This window comes from Homalodisca vitripennis, chromosome 5 (assembly GCF_021130785.1).
Source record: "Homalodisca vitripennis isolate AUS2020 chromosome 5, UT_GWSS_2.1, whole genome shotgun sequence".
NCBI classification, from domain to species: domain Eukaryota; kingdom Metazoa; phylum Arthropoda; class Insecta; order Hemiptera; family Cicadellidae; genus Homalodisca; species Homalodisca vitripennis.
In genome coordinates, this window is record NC_060211.1 from 90,814,671 (window position 1) to 90,834,777 (window position 20,107).

At 34.9% G+C, this 20,107-nt stretch overlaps 1 protein-coding gene across 1 annotated transcript; it reads right to left on the bottom strand.

Moving 5' to 3' along the window:
• Window positions 1–7,484: 7,484 nt before the first annotated feature.
• On the bottom strand, window positions 7,485–19,877 carry LOC124363884 (gustatory receptor for sugar taste 43a-like). Its single transcript, XM_046819158.1, has 5 exons — window positions 19,663–19,877; window positions 17,878–18,185; window positions 14,228–14,296; window positions 12,046–12,135; window positions 7,485–7,716 (listed from the first exon to the last, which is right to left on the bottom strand). Exons 1-5 carry the CDS (start codon window positions 19,853–19,855, stop codon window positions 7,624–7,626), a joined length of 753 nt encoding a protein of 250 aa, XP_046675114.1. The 5' UTR covers window positions 19,856–19,877; the 3' UTR covers window positions 7,485–7,623.
• Window positions 19,878–20,107: the final 230 nt, after the last annotated feature.

A 20,107-nucleotide genomic window follows, 5' to 3' on the forward strand; every position in this document is an offset into this window, starting at 1 on the left:
GTATCAGAAAGTTGTCACAAAACGGCTCACAGACTAACACAAGTTTAATCGAGTGGAGGCCAGGTAAGAGTTTTTGAGCCACTACAAATCCATTGATATAAATTTCTCCGCTATATCGTTTTGAATTATGCAGTATTTACCTCATTATAAACTTAAACTGGAGTTTTTCTCTTCCAAATGAGATAATGCATGACGCCACCGCATATTTCACACGGGAGGTTAGATTGACATTTTTCACAAAACATATTGTTGCATCAACATTTCTCAACGTACTGACCTCAAATCGGTCTGTTGCAGAGGAAAGAAATATACTACTATATTACAATACACTACAGGGTAGTGTAGCCAACATGTAAAAAAAAATCCCTGCGGCTGTAAGAGCCTCAGTACACTTACTTTCTGGATATGCCTTGTAAAATTTTTCTATGATTAAAAAGTAAAGAGATATGGGTTTCTTTAATTCCACTCCGTATATAAAATACTGTCAAAATGTTATTTATGATTTTAATATTTTTAATACAGTGGAGTCCCGCTAATCCGAACACGTGTAATCCGAACGTCGGTTAATCCGAACAGGTCCAGGAGGAATTATTTATAACGATAATGAACAGTTATAGGAACTAATTACATAAAAAATGAAAATGGGTGCATCATTTCGTACATAAACAAAGAAAACTTTAATTAAATAGACATACAATATTTTATTAAGACAAATAGTGTACGGTACAGTACATAAATAATGAAGTTAAATACAGTACCAAATTGAAACTTATAGGTTAAGTATGAGTTAAATTACTGTATTAAGAAGTGAAATCAAACAAAAATTGGACGTACAGTACTGATATTATTATTGAGTACAATATTAATTGTTAAAAGACATAAATTCAGTTATTGTCTTCTGTCGCATTGAAGAGTCTATTGGATGACGCGTAGTTTCGTACAACTATTGAACGCGTGGACCCGTACAATATCAAGTACGCTCACATTGCTTAACAATAGAACTCTCACACTAAATACGGTAAATGTGCTTAGTATTCGCAAACACGTTTATTTGTCAAGAAATACAATGCAACAGTCAGAAAACATGTTTTAATAAACAATGTTGATAATTCTATAACAAAATAGACCCATCTCAAGTTTAAAACCGTATTTTTCTGTAATTCTGGCTAATCCGAACAATCACATAATCCGAATAGGGCTCGGTCCCAATTAGGTCGGATTAACGGGACTCTACTGTATATCGACATAATATTAACATTAAGCATACAACATGGTAGTGCTTGATTTGAGGTGTTCTGGTACTTCCTGTATATCTCAAAAATGCATAAAAATTACTGTTTTGATTTGAGATAAATTCAAAATATTTTTGGAAATTGTCCGGATCTCCCATTTTCTGAATGTATTTTATAACTGCCCCCCACTGGGAGATTACAGTTCCGCCATCTCTAGTTCTAAAAATTGAGTACTCCAACATGGTAAACTGAAGAGACAAATACTGGCCGCAAGGTAAGCGAAGATACTACTTGTACATAAGTGACAAAATAAAAACAAACGCTCCACTGTATCTCCCAGTTATTTGACCCTCCCCAAAACTTGATGCTAAATCCACCCTGTTCCATCTGTCTCCATTTGTCTCCTTATAAGTATGCTACTAGCTGATAACAATAGGCTGCCATGATAATGCAGGTCATTCTCATTCTAACCCAACGCTATTATTAAATACCGCAGTCAAAACTTCGATGAGTGGAATAGGATAAAATTCTTACCTTTCTTCTACTCACAGTTATTCAAGCTGTTTTTTCGGGGCCAGGAGCGCGTAATGTTTTCCTGGCTACGTTCTTGTTGAGTACAATATAATTCTAAATTTAAAACTTTATTCTTTCCAAACATAAAAATAAAGGAATACACATGTATCTCATGTTATTCAAACAGTATTTTATTTCTTCTTTATACAGTCCAAAACATAAATGAGAAGAACAGCTTATGACAAGTTTGCTGATTTAGAGACTCGTTCTGGGTTTGATATCCTAACTTTTGTCATAATCTTAGTACATTCCTTTTTTCTAAATTCATTTGAGTCCTCGTAGTGTTTCAGGTATTCTGCTAAAAGTTTAAATATTAAAAAACTATTATTTTTAAATCAGAGCCTTATAGGCTTACTAATATAAAGTAAATGTATTTATATTTTATTACATACATAAAGATAATATAGACTAGCCAATGTTATTTGTAAATTACTTTTACAACTTGGTAAGTAGATGTTACGAAATTTTACCTGATTATGGTTATTGAAACTCCTTTAATCATCATCACTTTCGGCTGTGCTTGAAGTTGGTTATTGCAGGATGTCTTCATAGAATGTTTTATGTTCATGTGGAATATACTGTTTAACCTTTCCAATGTCCTTTTCATTCACTGCTATTTTTCCGATATACAGCATGTCTTCAGGAAGCAATACAGCATCCTAGTTCTTATTTAGCTTGAATACAGTGATATCAAGTCCATGGCTATGTATTATGAAGCATGAACAGTGAACACATCCCTGAACCTCTTCCTTGTACAATAAGTGCCGGTACTGACTAATATTGAACTTCACTTGTTTTCTCAAGTCTTATTTTTAACATTGAGGTCACCACTCATGATAATTGAGTATATCCTAATTTTTTACACTATTAACTCCAAATGGTGGTGACTTCTTTACAAGCTTTGTTGGTGAGATTGTCATACTCGCCAGATACATAAGTTCTAAGTTAGTAAAGTTCTAACAAAAAGAACTCTGTGATTTTGATTTATTAAATTTAAAATTAAAGGAAGTTAAATGGGATGATTGTTTGTACTCAAGTGAAGTTAATATCAGTTACGATAATTTTTACTATACTTTCAAAAAAAACGATTGAGGACAGTCAGGTAGTTATTAAAAAGCATAAATTACTTAAAGCAAAATCTCTTAGCCCATGGATAAATTCAAGTATCTTGTATAGTCTCCAAAAACGTAATAAGCTGTACAAATTAAGAAAGAAACGTCCTTACGATCAGGCTTTTAAAATGTATTTTGACTCATATTGTAATAGGCTAAAAAATGACATAGATAGTGCAAAAAACTTTTATAATGAATAAAATAAATTGTTGCAACGGTGACTCGATGCAAATTTGGAAAGTAATAAATGAGGTAACAGGTCAGTCAAGGAGCAAAAATATTGAACACATTGAGTTAGATAACGGTGAGATTGTCAGTGATCCTAAAGAGATAGCTGAAAGGTTAAACTCTTATCTTATCACGGTTCAAAGTCAGGACATGCACCTGAACCCTACCTCTAGCGCAACACCACTCACACTTGCTGAGCATGTGGGCCAACACGTACCACAGTCCTTTTTTATTTCTCCCACAGATGTTAACAAAGTATTAGCAACAATTAAAAATTTAAAAAATAAAAAATCGTCCGGGTTTGATAATATAACTGTCGAAATTGTTAAAAAATCTGGCGAAGTTATTTCACCTGTGATTGTTCATATTGTTAATCTTAGCTTTCAAAACTGCGTTTTCCCAATCATATTAAAAACTAGTAACGTAGTTCCGATTAAAAAAAAATCTACTTCAAGAAAAATGGACAACATACGACCGATTAGCCTGTTATCAGTTTTTTCTAAAATATTCGAAAAATTAATGAGAAAAAGGCTTGTAGCTTATTTAGACGGAATACATTTTTTTAGTACCTGTCAGTACGGTTTTAGAAAGGGAATGGGTACAGAGGACGCTTTGTTAGCGGTAACTGAAAACATTTACAACAGTTTTAATAAAAATCATAAAATAACAGGACTTTTTATAGATTTTAAAAAAGCTTTCGACTTTGTTGACCATGAAATTTTACTATGTAAGTTTTTTTTTTTTTTTTTGTTCTCTTAGGACAAGAAGCTTATAAATTGCACTTAGTCCTGTAAGGACCTTTGCGCTGCTTCCGGAGTGATAGGATATTCAGGATGGGTAAGGTTAGGGAGTAGGGGCCGCCTCCTATCGAGATCCATGAGGAAGAATTAGGGCACTACGTCTCAAAGTCATCCCGGAAGAAGGGAGGCCAGCTGTGAACCAGCCTCTCCAGTCAAAGTAGGCAGGGGGTGCCACACCTTGTTGAGGTTAACAAGAGCCTCTGAGGTAAGGGAACAAACCCCACCAACTCCAACAGCCATCCTCCACAGTAGGCTAGACCTATCGAATTGCCCATGAATCCCAGAATCTCAACATTTGCGGTTAGTGATGTGCCGCTACTGGACATCCATAAGGTTGCCCAGATTGAAGTGGCACATCGGATTTTGCTGTGCCCAGTGGTGGGTTCAACTGGTAGATATAAACCAGCCAGAAGTGATCCCTGCTGGGTGTACTATGTAAGTTAGAAGCAGCAGGAATCAGAGGAACCGCTTTGAATTGGTTTTATAGTTTTTTAAATAATAGAGAGCAGAAAGTACGGATAGGCAACCAATTAAGTTCATCTCTTTTTGTAAAAGCAGGCGTTCCACAAGGTTCAGTATTATCAGCTACTTTATTTTTAGTGTTTATAAATGATTTACTTAAATTGCAGTTTCATGGTCGCCCAAGCGCTTTTGCTGATGATATTGCGTTTTTTTTATTCTGAAAACAATATTAATGATATCTGGCATTACATAAATGAAGATCTAAAACTTTTGAGTAAATGGTGTTCTTGTAACAAAATGAGAGTTAATGTTAGTAAAACAAATTTTATAAATTTCAGTTTGGTTAAAAGTTTTGACTTCCCAACAAGTTTGATTTACTATGTGCACGAATGTTTAAGAACAAATTGCAAGTGTGAAATAATACAGAAAAGTAAACCTAGGCGTTATTTTAGACCAAAACTTAAATTGGGAACCCCATATTTCTTCAATACATGGGAAATTAAAGTTTACCATAAGAACTTTTTACTTCTTAAGAAATTTTTGTGACGTACAAGTATTAAGAATGTTATACTTTGCACTAGTCGATTCTCGTTTGCAGTACAGTGTTCATTGTTGGGGAGGAACTTATAAAAGCTACATTCAAAGACTAAGAATCACTCAAAACCATATTATTAGAATTATCCTTCGGAAATATAAACATGACAGTTCATATCCTCTATTTTGCGAACTAAGATTACTACCAATCCAGCATATGTTTATTTATAAAGTCTTGAAGATATTTTACATTAGAAGCGGAAATACTGGAACAAATGACCTTTTCTACAAAACAAGAAGTTGCTATAAACGAGTTTTTAGAGTGCCTAAAGTAAATAAATCGTTATTTAAGCATTCATATCAATACATTGGGCCCAAATTGTTCAACTGTTTGCCCTTTGAGATAAAAAATTGTATAAATTTAAAATTATTTAAAAAAAATTAAAAGTTTGGCTTTTTTGTATTGATGATACGGATCTATTAAAACTTAAATTGTAAAGATATTATTAATTGTCAAATGTCAGCAGAATATATTAACATTACTATTGCAATTAAAATTAACTGTTTACCATGTAGTTTTGTGCTAGCATTTCAGTTATTTCTTATTTCTGTAATTGTTTATCTTTTTATTTTTTACAAATTTTTATTCATAATATGCTAAATAATAATACATAATATAATATAATAGTATATGCTAATATAAATATAATAGGCTAAAAGTGCCAGTTTACATTCTTTGTACATTTATAAGACGAGCTAGTAATTTACTATAAAAAATACTTATTATTATAATATATTATTAATTTTAACGATAACTATTGTAATTAATGCCGGTAGTGATAAAGTATATAACTTACAGAGTTTCGATTTTTTTCTTTGTGAAATAATTGTTTCTTGCAAGCGCCACAGATAGCGAGTTTTTTTCTGAGTTGACTGGACTCTTGTTTTTTAAGTGAATTTTGTTTTTAGTTGATTTTTAGGTTAGAGTTGGCCACACATACTTGTAATTGTGGTCAACTAATATTCCTGTTTGTTAATTTTTTTTCTCATTATACTGTATATTTTATACTGTATGTTGTGAATTTTAAAGGAATAAATTTCATTATTTCATAAATACGATCCCTCTGTCTAACTGCCCATTTGACCACTTCATTCACATGGCAAAAAATTATGCCTAAAGATAGGAAAATAATGGTGAATGATTGAAAATCTGCAATTCATTGTGAAGATCAGAAACAGCCTTGAACGTGTATGGTTGCGATTATGCCCACCATGTGTGTCACTAAATATATGAACTTCCTTAACATCATCTGGTATGCTATCAAGAAGGAAGCTGCAAATTTCATTTCGGCCCCTTTTTTTGCAGTCCCTTCATTGGTCAAACACAGACCTTTTTTGCCAATGTCATGTATGTTAAATACATAATACCATAATTGTGTAAATAAAACATCTCTTGAACTGAAATAAAAGGGAAGGGAAAGTTTAGGATATAGTCAACATTTATAGCTATAACATTATTTCTGTTTTTGCAAATTTCAGTTACTTCTATAACTTTTTGAACAATTTTTTGGTCTTCATTAAATATACTATAAGTTCAACCACTGCAGTCTTTTTTGATGGGTTATAATCGTGTGGCCTAGAAGATTACCACGATTTTTGTGTTTTCCCTTCAAATCCACAAGTGATTGTTTATTTTCTAGGAGTTATAAGGCCCATTAAATATGTGTCGTTCATTTTTTGGATGTCCGCTGTAATCAATTTTGATTATGTTATCCTTTTCTTCTGGTTTAAAATTTCTTCTGGAGCTTTAGTCAGGACCTGTTACTCTTTATAAGATTACCTTTACTTGTAACAAATTCCTGACCTTTCGTTATGGCAGCTTTCTCTCATTCCGTGATATGCTGGTGTTTATTTTAACATCTCTATTTTATTTCTATATGTTTTTAATAAAATGTAAAAAAACTGTTGTTGTATTGTTCCTCCAAGCTTCTCAATGTAAAAAAATGAACGTCTCAACTGACTTTTAAACTCTTGTTGTATTGTTCCTCTAAGTATCTCAATGTAAAAAAATGAACTTCTCAACTGACTTTTGTGCACTTCCCTTCTTTATAAATATTAGTTGTGAAGAAATATATAATTTATTCTTATCAATCAATTGTTATAAACTCTTGCATTTTAATTCTCAAGATAGAACATTAATCACTACGTTTAGAATTGATTGTATTCTGTTTTGCATGCTTAAGTTTGTGTTTTAGTACTTGATATATGAAGTAAAGGTCACATTCCAGTCCTTGAAAATGTTTGTTGCCCATTACCCCTATTACATAGTGTACAACATTGTGGAAATAGTAGATTAAATATTTAAAAATTACCCCGGTCATGTGAGTAATTCTAGGCTGTCTGTAATAGTCTGTATCACTGTCTACTATTCGGTAATATGTATTGATTTAATGTATTTTACTTTATGCTTACTACAGTGATTGTAAATAATGAAATTTTGAGTTTTGAAAGTTAATGTGTGGAGGAATTAGAAACTACCAAACTGGTGGGCAACATGTGTTATTTATGTTTTCTTAGTTTTAACACATAATTTAAAATAATAAGTTTATGGTATGACTTGGTCAAGCAAATTCAATCGTAACTGTCTATTCTGGCATATACCAGTAAGTTAAAGATAAGTATTTAAGTATTGGAAGGAGTATCACTGTTGTCATTTGAATCAGCATTTTGAAATTGGATGAGGATTACCAGGTATGTTGTTACTGCTCCAGCAATCTAGAATCATAGAAGCAAATAGGTTATAACAATTTTATTCTACAGACTGGAGTATTAAAATAATTTTAAGATATATTAACACATTCAATCAAAACTTAAAACTAGACCTGCAGAAAACCTTGATATGATATCTGAAAAATTATAAACCATCAAGTCAATTGAAACGCAATTTGGGACAATCCCTTGGCAAGATTGCGTTAAAAAAATAATATTTATCAACTCTCACCCAACATTTGCTTTAAGAAATACTTGAGGGAAACTTCCAGTAAATTTAGAATGACTGGCCATCAATTTGATATAAAATACAATGATTTGACAAAAAAATGTTGGATTTAGAACATAGATCAGAACATAGTGGAGATGTTTAAAAATGTTACAAATTAAAAGCATTTAAGTAGTAAAGTTGAATTACCCTACGTTCTTCAGCAGGTTGTTGCAGCTTACACAAACTGTTTGTTACTTTTTATGTTTATATATTTTTATTTTTATTATTACTTAAAAAAGGTGCTAACTTCACAGAAATATTGTAAGTTAATGGAAAAGTGTTATAGGTATAAAAATATTCTTAATTTATATCTACATAACCATACAGTTATTTACATACCAGGGTCATTTAGTAAGTTGCTTTTTACAAATAAAACATAACACATACCTTTTACAGCTTTTGTTATTGTATACATTTGAAACTATTTTTTTTTAACATATATAACATTTAAATTAAAGCACTTATCACATCTAAATACAAGTATAAAAAAAACCATGTTTCACCTATGAGTGTGTGGTTTGAAAATTTTTTGCCATTTTCATGGTACTGGATAACAAACTTTAAGAGCTCGTCCAATTCTCTTTGGTTTGAGGTCATCAGTCATGAGTTTGGGTTTGGGTACCCATTGGGCAGAAAATTGATGATATTGAAGTTTCTATCACAACTTCATACACTAAATCTGTGATGGTGAACCTCAACTTTCCTTATGTTGTGATTGATTTGTATGGCGAGGTCATTGGTAACCACAAGTGATCACTTTGCTTTTCATCATGAACACAGTTTGTCTTTCCGAAACATTTGGTACGATTTGTAACTGCAGTATACCTCATAATGTCAGAGTAATAATAACAGAACACAGTTTATAATGAAAATCCACTGGTTCAATTTATTTAGCAAAAGAAATCCAACAACGCTATATACTTACCAGTCGGTGGGAGATTAGATTGCGGTGGTCATTTTGAATGACCTGAAACTATAGCGCTGTCAAATGTGTACCGAATGTAGCTACCTACCGCATCATGCTGGTATCTTCACCAGTTTGGCAATCAGAGGCCTGGGAACTTTCTATTTGAATGACTCTTATCTGTATATTTGTATATGGTGACTTAAAACTCCCAGAAAGCAACAATGTTTGCTAGCAGTGCCAGAAATGGATTGACACCATCCGCGTCCGCAATAATTATTGAGCACCACATATCTTCAGCGAAATAAAAACCCAGGTGATAGCGAGCAATCCTTTCGTGTTTGCCACTTTTCACAGCCTCACATAATTGTTGAATTTAAACTATGATTATTCTGATATTACTTTCAAATATTTTACCAATTGATATATGGGGCCAGGCGTTGTTCTGAACTGAATGCCAACAAATTCAGGTATTTTTTTCACACTCGTCCTATTGTAGAGCAGAAGTAACCAATACCTCCGTCTCTTATATGTCAATATTTATATTTTTTTAAAGTATGTAGTAAATAATAGCTATATCTAGGATCAATTTTCCTACATGCTGTTTGCTAATCTATTATCCCCATTACAGTATTTGATTTTAGATATTGCCTTTTTTATTTTTCAAAACATTTCTTTAAAATTTGGTAAAAAATTAGAAATTAAGGGTTATTTGTGTGTAATTTCCTTACAATAGGTCACTTAACAGTTTTAAAATAGATCTAACTAACTTTTTAAAGTGGGGAATGTTTTTTTGCTTTAGCCATTGGTTTAAAATATAATTGGACTGTTTACTAGTGAGTCACAAAAGTGGTCCACTGGCCCAGGCCCGTGCTGGGTACGTCGAAAGGGCGGGGGACAGGGGTGGTGAGGTCGCCAACCAACTGGGACACCGGGGGAGGTTGGCGGGGGGTCCGGGGGTTCCCCCCGGGAATTTTTGAAAAAATAAACACCTAAAAACGTGTTTTTAAGCTACATGAATCACATTTTTCTTCAAGCAGTAACGAAGAAAATTTACACTTTAGCAAAGACCTGTTCATTGTAAAAATATTACAAATAATGTACACAAATCAAAGATACAAAAAAATTTAATAAACCACTTAAATCTGCGTATTTACCTTATTTGACACTTACAAATTGTAATGAACGAACATTGCTTATTTTTGTTCATTATCAATTTAAAAAATAAGAATGAAATCAATAAATTTGAACGTATATACCTCGAAAAAGGAAAATAAATAAATGGTAGTTAGTTGCAAACACTTTGAACTAATTAAGTTGTTTATGTTTTCAAGCATCTCCTCTTTCCTACCCTCCCCCAACACGACTGCGTTATAGAATCGCCCACTGCCACTGCGCAAATGTGTAGACCCGCTCAGTCAGCAATTCAGCAAGGCTTACATGTTACATTTTAAACAACATTTTAACTCATTTTAACTCAAACGAGTTTCCATCGTTTGTATTATAGTGTATACAACACAGTTATAGACAGTTATCCTGAAAGAAGTATCTTCAGGAGAAGAGGCAACACTTTCATCACTACATTTTTCACCGGCCATTTTTTTTTACTATCCTTGACCTTGACGTTTTGAATGTAGTTTCCATCATTAAATCTTTCAGATCCTCAAATTCTGAGGACGCCTCGATCTTCTCATTGAATTTCCTAACGAATGTGTGTGCTGCTTCTAGTTTCATAAAACCTATTTCGCAGGTCTTTCAGTCTTTCAGTTGCTGACTCTATTAGCCTCCAGGCTTGAGCAAAGTCAAGATTCTTCGTTTGGAGGTAGTCTGATAACGGTGTAGTAACTTTAAATATTGCAGGAAGGTCATTGCAATAACTGTTGTTTCAAACTCTAGAAACTTACTAAGAAGTCCTTTTACACTACTCCTGACTGTAGTGTTAAATTCAGGGGACAAGGAAATCTTTTGTAACGCTATGGTCAGCTCATGGAATACATGTTTGGCTTGATGTGAAGGGTCAAGTGGGGTGCTTGTTGTCCAGTTATCAATCCTGCCAAATATCTTAGTGGTAGCATCACTCTTACTCCGCCAACGTGTAGCACCAATAGCGCTGAGTTTAAAAACAGGATTTTCTGCTGAATAAAACTGTTGTCTCTTTAATGATTCCTTTAAAAATACTTGTGCCTCTTGGAGCAAACCAAAAAATGTGATCGTTGAAGGAAGTATTTGTGCTGTATCAGTAAGAACTAAGTTTAAAACATGAGCGTAGCACCAAGTGTGTATATGGTTCGGAATTCTCTCCGACAATTTCGCAGTTAAGCCTGCATAGGCTCCACTCATATTTGACGCCCCATCAGCCGCATTAGCTATACAATTTTCCACTGGGATTCCGACATTTTTCAATGCATTTTCTAAAGAATCCATCAGAGCATCGGCTTTATTTGATGATACACATTGTAAAGCTATCAGTCTTTCCTGCACTTGGCCTCCGTTTACGAACCGAACAACGTATGAACATTGATCATTTCCTGATATGTCTATTGTAGTGTCCATTAAAATGGAGAAGTTTACCGCTTCCTTCACTTGAGCTGATATATTACTTACAATTTCATCACGAAGAATTTTAACAATTTTAATCAATGTTGTATTGCTGACAAATGTCACGTGGCTACCTCTTCCGACTACCTTTTTCTTCTCTCCTGTTTCCTTTTCCTTTTTAGCTCTTTTCTCGAATGATTTTTGGCTTTTTCGTCTAGTTTCAAGAGGGCGCCGGTTTACCTTTAAGGCGAGGGCGCAGGGGAACACGTCCCCCTGTTCCCCCGGGCCAGCACGGGCCTGCACTGGCCACTGGATCCTCTCCACTACATACTATCAATACTATACCACAATATATAATAGTCACAGGCGTAACTAGGACTTGGCTGGGGGGATTAAATCTTATTAAAGAGTAACCACACCTGTGAGTATGGATTAAATAAATACATTATATGCCTAATTCAAAGTAAAACATTTAAGTACTGTATTTCAAGGCAGTTGAACTATCGTTATACTATATTTTAAATATGTTTGAACCTTTTAGGGTATAAGGACCCACCTCATCCCTCCCCTCAGTTACCTCACTAATAAAAGTAATTACTGAACATTATTTGATGTTACTTACTGAGGTCAATATTGGAAAATGTAGAGTGAAGAGTCCAAACACTGAGAACTCGGCATTGTGGTGAAACAGTTGTAGCACCAATGTTTCCAGCTGGAAAATATTTACAACTTAATTAGTTCTGCCTAATTAATACACAAAATCTATATGCTTCCTACAGCGCTGGAAAGACTATTTAATTTTTATGGAATGTTTGGGTTTAATAATATGTATTGTTGTGTACTGAGAGACTTCTACTATAGAGCGGCCTATTGCCATGCACTTACGCCTCGGGGGCCTTTGTGCCTCCCGGAAGCACACCATGAGGCTGACCAGTCTATAGTATCAGCAGTTCTACAAACTGCAAAAAACAACTGATCAGGTCCTCCTGGGGAAATCCACCACCCTTGTACAAACTACCGATGATGGCATACCGCTCCCTTGCTATTGCAGGGCAGTCAAAGAGCTGGTGTTCAGCAATTTCCTCCTGATCATCACACATTCTACAGAGCGAATCCTCCCTACTCTGTGATGATGCTTCCTCAGGTGAACATGTCCTGTAATCAGACCCATAACTCGAGAAGACACTGATGAAATGTTTACGCCAAGTATTAGCACAACCCAACTGAAGCAGCTTGCTGCATATTTACTTGAAGGACCTTGATTTCCATGATCAGTTGCAACACCTCACGTCCATCATCAACACCACCATCTGCTGAATCTTTTTCGATGGTAGTTGAGCATGATGAACAGAGACACCTAAAGCCAAACTGCCAGATGCAACTGCCTGCTGTAACCTTTTCAGATCAAGATCTGTTATGTTCTTGATTTTAGGATCCATGAAAGGTCCCACGAGTACCGAGGAAGTAAATGGTCACCCAGTCAGAGCCCTGCATGACCAGGTAAGGCTATTTACGCTTGTGAGGACGCCCAATCCCCAATGACGTGGTTCGTGACGCACTGCCCCCCTGTGGCATGCATCCCTTAAGCACGGGTCACCTCACACCGTGGAATTGGGGGGGACTTAGTCACGCAAAATCAGTGTAAGGTACGATTCTGGACAGACCAGTCGAAACTGGCCATGACCGATCTGGCACCACTACCAGAGTGCACAACCGGAGCACTAGCCTAGATCCTGGGGTTCTGCCGAAAGCAGGGTAATTTTTTTCCAGACGCTTAACTAGCGTTTATCCAAGCCCAAACATTGGTTGGTGGATTTGGATCCCCCATTGATCTTGAATAGCACCTGAGTTTTACCCCTGGGGAGGTCTGAGAGACAATGTGAGGGAATCTGGATGTATTTCCAGCAGAATCAAAATCTCATATGAATGTATTGCTTTGTGTTACAGCCTCCACAGGCAAAATTTTAAAATTACAGGAACGACTCTATAAGTAAATGCATCTGGTGAAATAAAACGGTCCATGATATTACAAAGCATTAAAACCCTTTTCAAGCCGTTAGGCAATTCTTTTACTACTGTGGCTTACAAATCTTAACAAAGAAACTGGTAGGAGAGGGCTTTAAACCGCTGTTTTCGAACTAGTTTTAGGTTTGTTGCGTAAAGTTAAACTTAAAGAATTTAAACAATTTCTTATAGTTTTATGTTTTGTGAAATGTATAGTTTAAAATACATACCCAAATGCACACAACAATCTTAATATATATATATATATATATATATATATATATATATATATATATATATATATATATAAATGAAATGACGTTAGTTAGTCTCACTAAAACTCCGAGAGCTATGGCCTCAGATTTTGAAAATTTCGTGTGAAGCTGCGGGTAACTGCTAGTCAATCACTATAACATAAAAAATAAGTTAAGGTGTAGTACGCTTCTTAGATGTCTAACGCTAGTAGGCCTATAGCTGGTGCTGCAGCCGTCCACGAAGTCGGAGTGGTTTACTTCAGATGTTTCCGATTCTTCTGGGACCTCCCCTTGACTCTCTTCTCGTTCGAGACTCAGTCCTTGATTTTGTTATTTGTACGAACCCAGATTTTAAGGTTAAACTGTAAATAATTAAAATCCTTAAACCATTGTTTCAATAAGAAGCTATTTTTTCTCTAGTACCTTGAAAGAACTTAAAACAGTTAATGTGTGGCAATGTAAAATAATTATATTTTACTGCAAGGTTGTTAATAATTTTCTTACCATGAGTTTTGTACAGAACAAAAAGTTCTATTAAAAACTCACCTGTTTTCTAGTTTCTGGACTCATTTCCTTGTTGAGAAGTTTACATACAATGGAAGCTGTTCGGTTTGCCTAAACAAATAAAGCATAATCAAATGAAGTACACAATTTTACAGAAAAGCTTCTTAAAATATTTTTGAAATTGCTTTTACTGTTACAAGTTTCATATACAATTGTATAAAAAAAATCATCATAACAGATGTTAAATAATGTTATTCCATCAATCTTACAAATAAAAATATTTAATGGCTTGATTAGGCTAATTGTGGAATGTAATCACTTGTTGAAATGTAAATTTATTATACATCCACTTTACTGTTGTCATATCATAATCATATTACGTCCTGCATAAAATTAAATAATTTTCAATGTTAACAAGCTAGGTCTATACTAGAGCGTTCAATTTCTCTACAATTTTGTAAAATTTTAATGGCATATGCTGTTAGTCGTGTAGTTTCTTTTATGTTTCTTAAACACCATAGATCATTGATGATACCAGGATCCTATGTTATATTTAATCAAATAGATACCGGAAAGTATTGCTCAATCTTTTCTAAACGGTTTTTGTCCACTAAAGCTAACAGAGCTCGAACGATGGTATTGTTCTTAACCTGTCCTCCACATCCGTCAGAGAACAGATACAAATTCTTCAAATTAGGCAAATCTTCAATGTACTGATAAAGGAATGTAGCAACTTCATTCGCTCCTTTTATTGCAGTACCGTCATGATACAAAAATATCCTGGCATTTCTAGTTTTCAAACTGTGAATACAAAATACATTCACTGTGAGAGTTCTCAAATAAAACATATCTTAAATAGGAATTTTGATCAATTCAAGATTTTGCATGAAGTCAGTGCAAATACCTTCAGAGTCATTGGAATCATTGACAAAATCTAAAACTTCTTTCATTTTGGTAGAAATTTTTTTGCTCCGTCTCAAGTGAACGATTTTTTCAGCGATCGCCGCCCGCTTTGCTTATCGTTTAACCTGCCACTCTTAATCTTAACTCCTAACTCGTCACATGTGACACAGGTATCAACCTGAGGCCTCCCAAAGCTGTAGTTAAAATAATCTTTCTTTACATATTTTGTAATAGTAGCTATACAGTATATCACTATCAGGATGTAGCTCCCTAAACATATTATGCATTATATGTACATTAAGCTTCTCACTAAAAAACTTATATTCTCGGTTGGTATAATGTGCAACTTTGAGTGGGAACTGTTCAATATGGGTATAAGTTTCACTTCAGACCCAGGTTTTGCATTACCAGGGCGGTTTTTACCCCGAAGATCTACTGGGGACTTGCCAGTCGACAATAGATTGTACAAACGTCGTACTCGCATTGCGGTTATGCCATGCATGGCAATAAGAGCTTTCTTACACACAGGGTATCAGAAAGAGCCAGTGCTACAAGACACTCTGTATGTGTAGCTTTGAGGCCTAGGCTTGGGGTTTGTTGCACTTAATTGCCTACGCCTCTCTATATCATGGACTGTAATTAGACTGTAGATAAGCATCTTGTTCATGTTTAGATCCAAAACTATAAAATCGATCGTTTATTTCTTTTATGTTTCCTTCGTCTACTCTTTCAAAACACTTCATCGAACACTTACAGTCTTCACCTTTACGTTTTCTTTCAACTCTGTTACCTTTCCAGTTTGTGTAACTTTCATCTTTCACTCTTCCTTCTTTGATCACTTCACACTTATACCGCACTTGTTTAACACCTTTTCTTCTTTTTACAGGAACCTCCGGTTCGTTATCATCTGCCATTGTACACTACTTTTTAGACAAAAATGTAAAACTACAATACACATACACTTTGAATCACCAGCTTACAGTCATGCTTTGAGGTTACACACATAACCTCAAAAATGGCAAGATCTGTAAACAAGCACAAATCAGCAGGAAACGCTTTGTTTATTTGAGAAACAACACATGTCCAGGAGAGGTGTTATTTCTCTAATAAACGTCTAATTCATACATCCATAAAGTCTGACTTAAACATTGGAGTAGTGTTATTATTTCTCTTATAAATGATAGGTCTACCCTTTAAATACAGGAATCATGCAGGAAGTTAAAATACCCAAAAATTGGAGAAGTGTTGTTTCTCAAATAAGTGGTTCAAATGTACTTATGTCTTAAACGTAAATTTTACTCAATTCAGTGAAGTTATGTCAAACACTATATTATTTATATTTTCTTATAACAGTGGTATGGTGCATTGTCCATTGCAATAACACATTCTCTGGAAAATTCAGCAGCAGCTTTTATTCTACCTATTTCTCTTACCGTATAGTTCATTTGTCCGTGGTAATAAATTTAAATTGTCCGTGGTTCATTTCCCACCTTAAATTTAAAGCAGCTCCTTTGAAAATTCAGTAGAAACCATGTTTATAACAATAAGTATGCTGGATTAACTTGTGTTCGTCTCCATACCAAGCACTTCGTCACTACTTTAGCTCTTCCCGACTGTCAAATTGTAGTCCACCCTTGTCTCACCAATGTAAAATATTAGTCTTTTTTCTTGTCGAAACTGTTAGATATCACTAAAATAATGAGCACACAATTTAAATATCCCCCGCTCAATACAATGTTTTCTTAGTTTGTTATAATACTATCCCATTTGGTGCAGGAGTTTTCATAGAATTTCTTCTTTCCAAGGGAAGTCGAGTGTTCCTCTTACAATAACTAGTAGTTTAGGTAGAGTGGACACTTTCTTCCTCACTAAATTAAAGTCACTCATCACACTTGAACGAATCTTCTATCACAATTATCCGTATGAAATTTTTTCTCCTCTGAGTAGGGCCTTTTCTTACCAGACGTACTTAAAGGCGTTTTGAGCCGCAGCTCATTCCTCTCCAATGCTAGAAATTGTTCTCAGCAAAACACTCACAAATTGCTCTGTTTTACTAAATGTTGCAAATTACCAGTTCTCACTTCTTTGTCATACTTAATAAACACATTCATTTTTACCATACACATTCTGTTCTCTTTTACGCACAAAAATAATTCTGACAGTTACCTAGTAGATACTAAGCCTATTACAGTGCTATCGCAATGACCTTTCGTGGTGCCATGAATAATACGTATAATGTATAAGGCAATCTTGTCTAATCGTGGGGTGGAACTTCCTCTCGCACGTAAAAAGTCAGATGTCTTCAGTATACCTGATGTTTGTCTGTATTACATTATCCCTGCTACATAAAGTAATGAACTTGGTACTTGGTTTTCTCAGTCGTCGTTGACGTTCTTAACGGAGACTTAAAAGTTTTTATTGTAATATATCCCAATGACGCCTCATTTGGATGTCCTAATCTTGTGGCGCTAGTGTTACAAGACGTGGTGGGTTGTAAATAAGCAAATTTTACCAAATTATATTAGTTCTGCTCAGGAAAGATTGGAAACAATTCAACATTGAGATGAGGGTATCCTTTAACAACCCTACTCCAAGGGTGCACCCAGATCTTGGAGGTTGAGAGCATAGTGTAAGTGCAACTAGACTGTAGACTATGTGAAACACATGTTTGAAAATAATAAGATCTAGAAAACCATACTAGGAGGAAGTTGATAAGATAGGGGGGAGATTCCAATATTCTTAAATCTGTCACCAAGAGAATTGTCATTAGCATAGGTATGTAGTCTGACCTCTTGGGTTGCAGCAGAGCAGGGCCATACCAGCAACAACAGCTGTACCCAGTGCTTGACAGCCCAGACAGCCTGCATGAAGAGATGACCCAGATATCTGTCAGTTAGGTGACCCTGTGTGTATAAGCTCATGGCGGTGAACAACGAGTAGGGAGCGATGATGGTATGTAGCAGTAGAGTCACCACGTGCGCCAGTAGTTGCCAGCTGAAGACAGAGTTTGTGCGGTGGATGATGCTGCACAGAGACCAGTGGAGATCACTCAAGCAATGGATGTCAACAGGAGGGATCGATGCAACCCTCTGCAGCTCTATGAACAGATGTGGACTTACGTGACTTGTTATGATGAACAATATTAACATTCTGCCGATCCGTCATTACAATTCAACTCGAAGCTAAACAGCATTGAATGAGCTTCACAAACTAATATTCTACCATGCAGAAGAATGAGACTGAAGAGGACCATCAGTATCTTAATTGTAAAAAATGAAATAAAATAATAATTAGTTTATAGTGCAGGGGATTTTGGTCCCCATTTGTAAATGTATATGCAATTTTGCATTGTCACTATAGACGACCATCAGTTTGAGAAGATTCCTTAGTCACCAACAATGGTACCTTGGCGGACTTGAAGGACAGTGGCCAAGGTCACTTATGCAAAGAGCAAACATGTTCATTTCTTGACTCTTTTATCTTATAGTAACCGATATCTTCAGTACACAATCATTTTCTTTGACTAATCCAAAGTCCGTTTCCAAACTTTTAAATTCAGTTTCACAGTTTTTAATTAGCTCTCAAACCATATTCTGAAACACGCAATAAAGTACGATAACCATTAACACATACGGGTAATATGTTTTCTACATGAACGAGTTTCACCTATTTGGTGTGCTGCTTTTGGTTATTTTCAAGTTCTAACTTAATGACTATTAAAAAAATTAAAACTTGTTTGATCATACGAACTTAGATTAATATGTAACATAAGCTAATCACCTAATATTTCGTCTGGTGACCAATGAATTAAAGGCGACTTAATAGCCAACAATAACAGTCGAGCAGATCTTAAAATACTAATTGCTTTTTATTTTAAAGCATATTTTGGTGCTTTTACAAACTCTTTGATCCATGATTATTTATAAACCATGCCGTGTAATCTGTAACTGAAAATGGTTAGCAGTTTGTGTTTGGAATAAAACTACAGACTAAGCAACGTGAGGCAGACTATATTCTTTTTTTTTGTTTGTCCAATTTCTAAAATTAAAATCCGAAATTTCTATAGCTGGTTTTTGAATACCTTTCGTGCAATAATGATTGTTAAGTATCCGTTAAATTTTGCTTGAAACAAATTTAGTAAGATTGAAATACAGCTTATGTATATTATTATTATAACTATGTAAATATATTTAACGAAGTTTTAACATCCTGAAGATAAGGTTTACATCAGAGCCGTTTTAATTTTAACCTCATAAGACCAATATAAAACTTTCACTTTTAAGCTCATATTTGTTGTCATAAAGTGGGGTTTGTCACATTTTAAAGATATAGCCAATAGGCATCCACACGCTTTCAGAAAAGCCAAAGAAGTAATTGGATATGTATTAATCACATTTTTGAAATGAATCTCCCATAAATCTGAAATTGAATGTAAGTTAGTAAAGTTTTTTGAAGTTCAACATTGTTCTTATAGATTAAACTCAAGACGATTTCACTAAATCTAGCTCTTGACTTAGGTTCTAATGATGCCCGATCACACATACATTCCAATAACCAATTCTAGGAATACTTGCCAGGTAAGTCGACAGGAGGCAGGTGACCGAGCTTGAGCAAGCCACGGAAACGACGGCGGTTGACCTCTTCGAAAATGCGGTCGTTGACCAATTGTAACCGCCTTCTGATACCGTCCACCACACTGACATACTGCAACTGTACTGCCAGTGCGGTATACTGCATAGAGTAGACAGCTAGGTACACTGCGTTCATCGGGCTTATCTGGTTACAAGCAACTCTTCTGTATAAAGGGTTACCTCTTTAGCAGATGAAGAATTTAAACCTACGTCAATGTAATTAATACAAGGTAAGAGTTCATCATACTACGTGGCTCTTAACAGGCTTTACCGAAGTTGTCCACATGAAATCCCAAGAAACCTTTTGCTCTGTAGTTTTTAAAATTTAGATTGGATGTATGCCTTTACTATAATCTGGAGGTCTCCAATGATTTGCAGTATTCGGGTA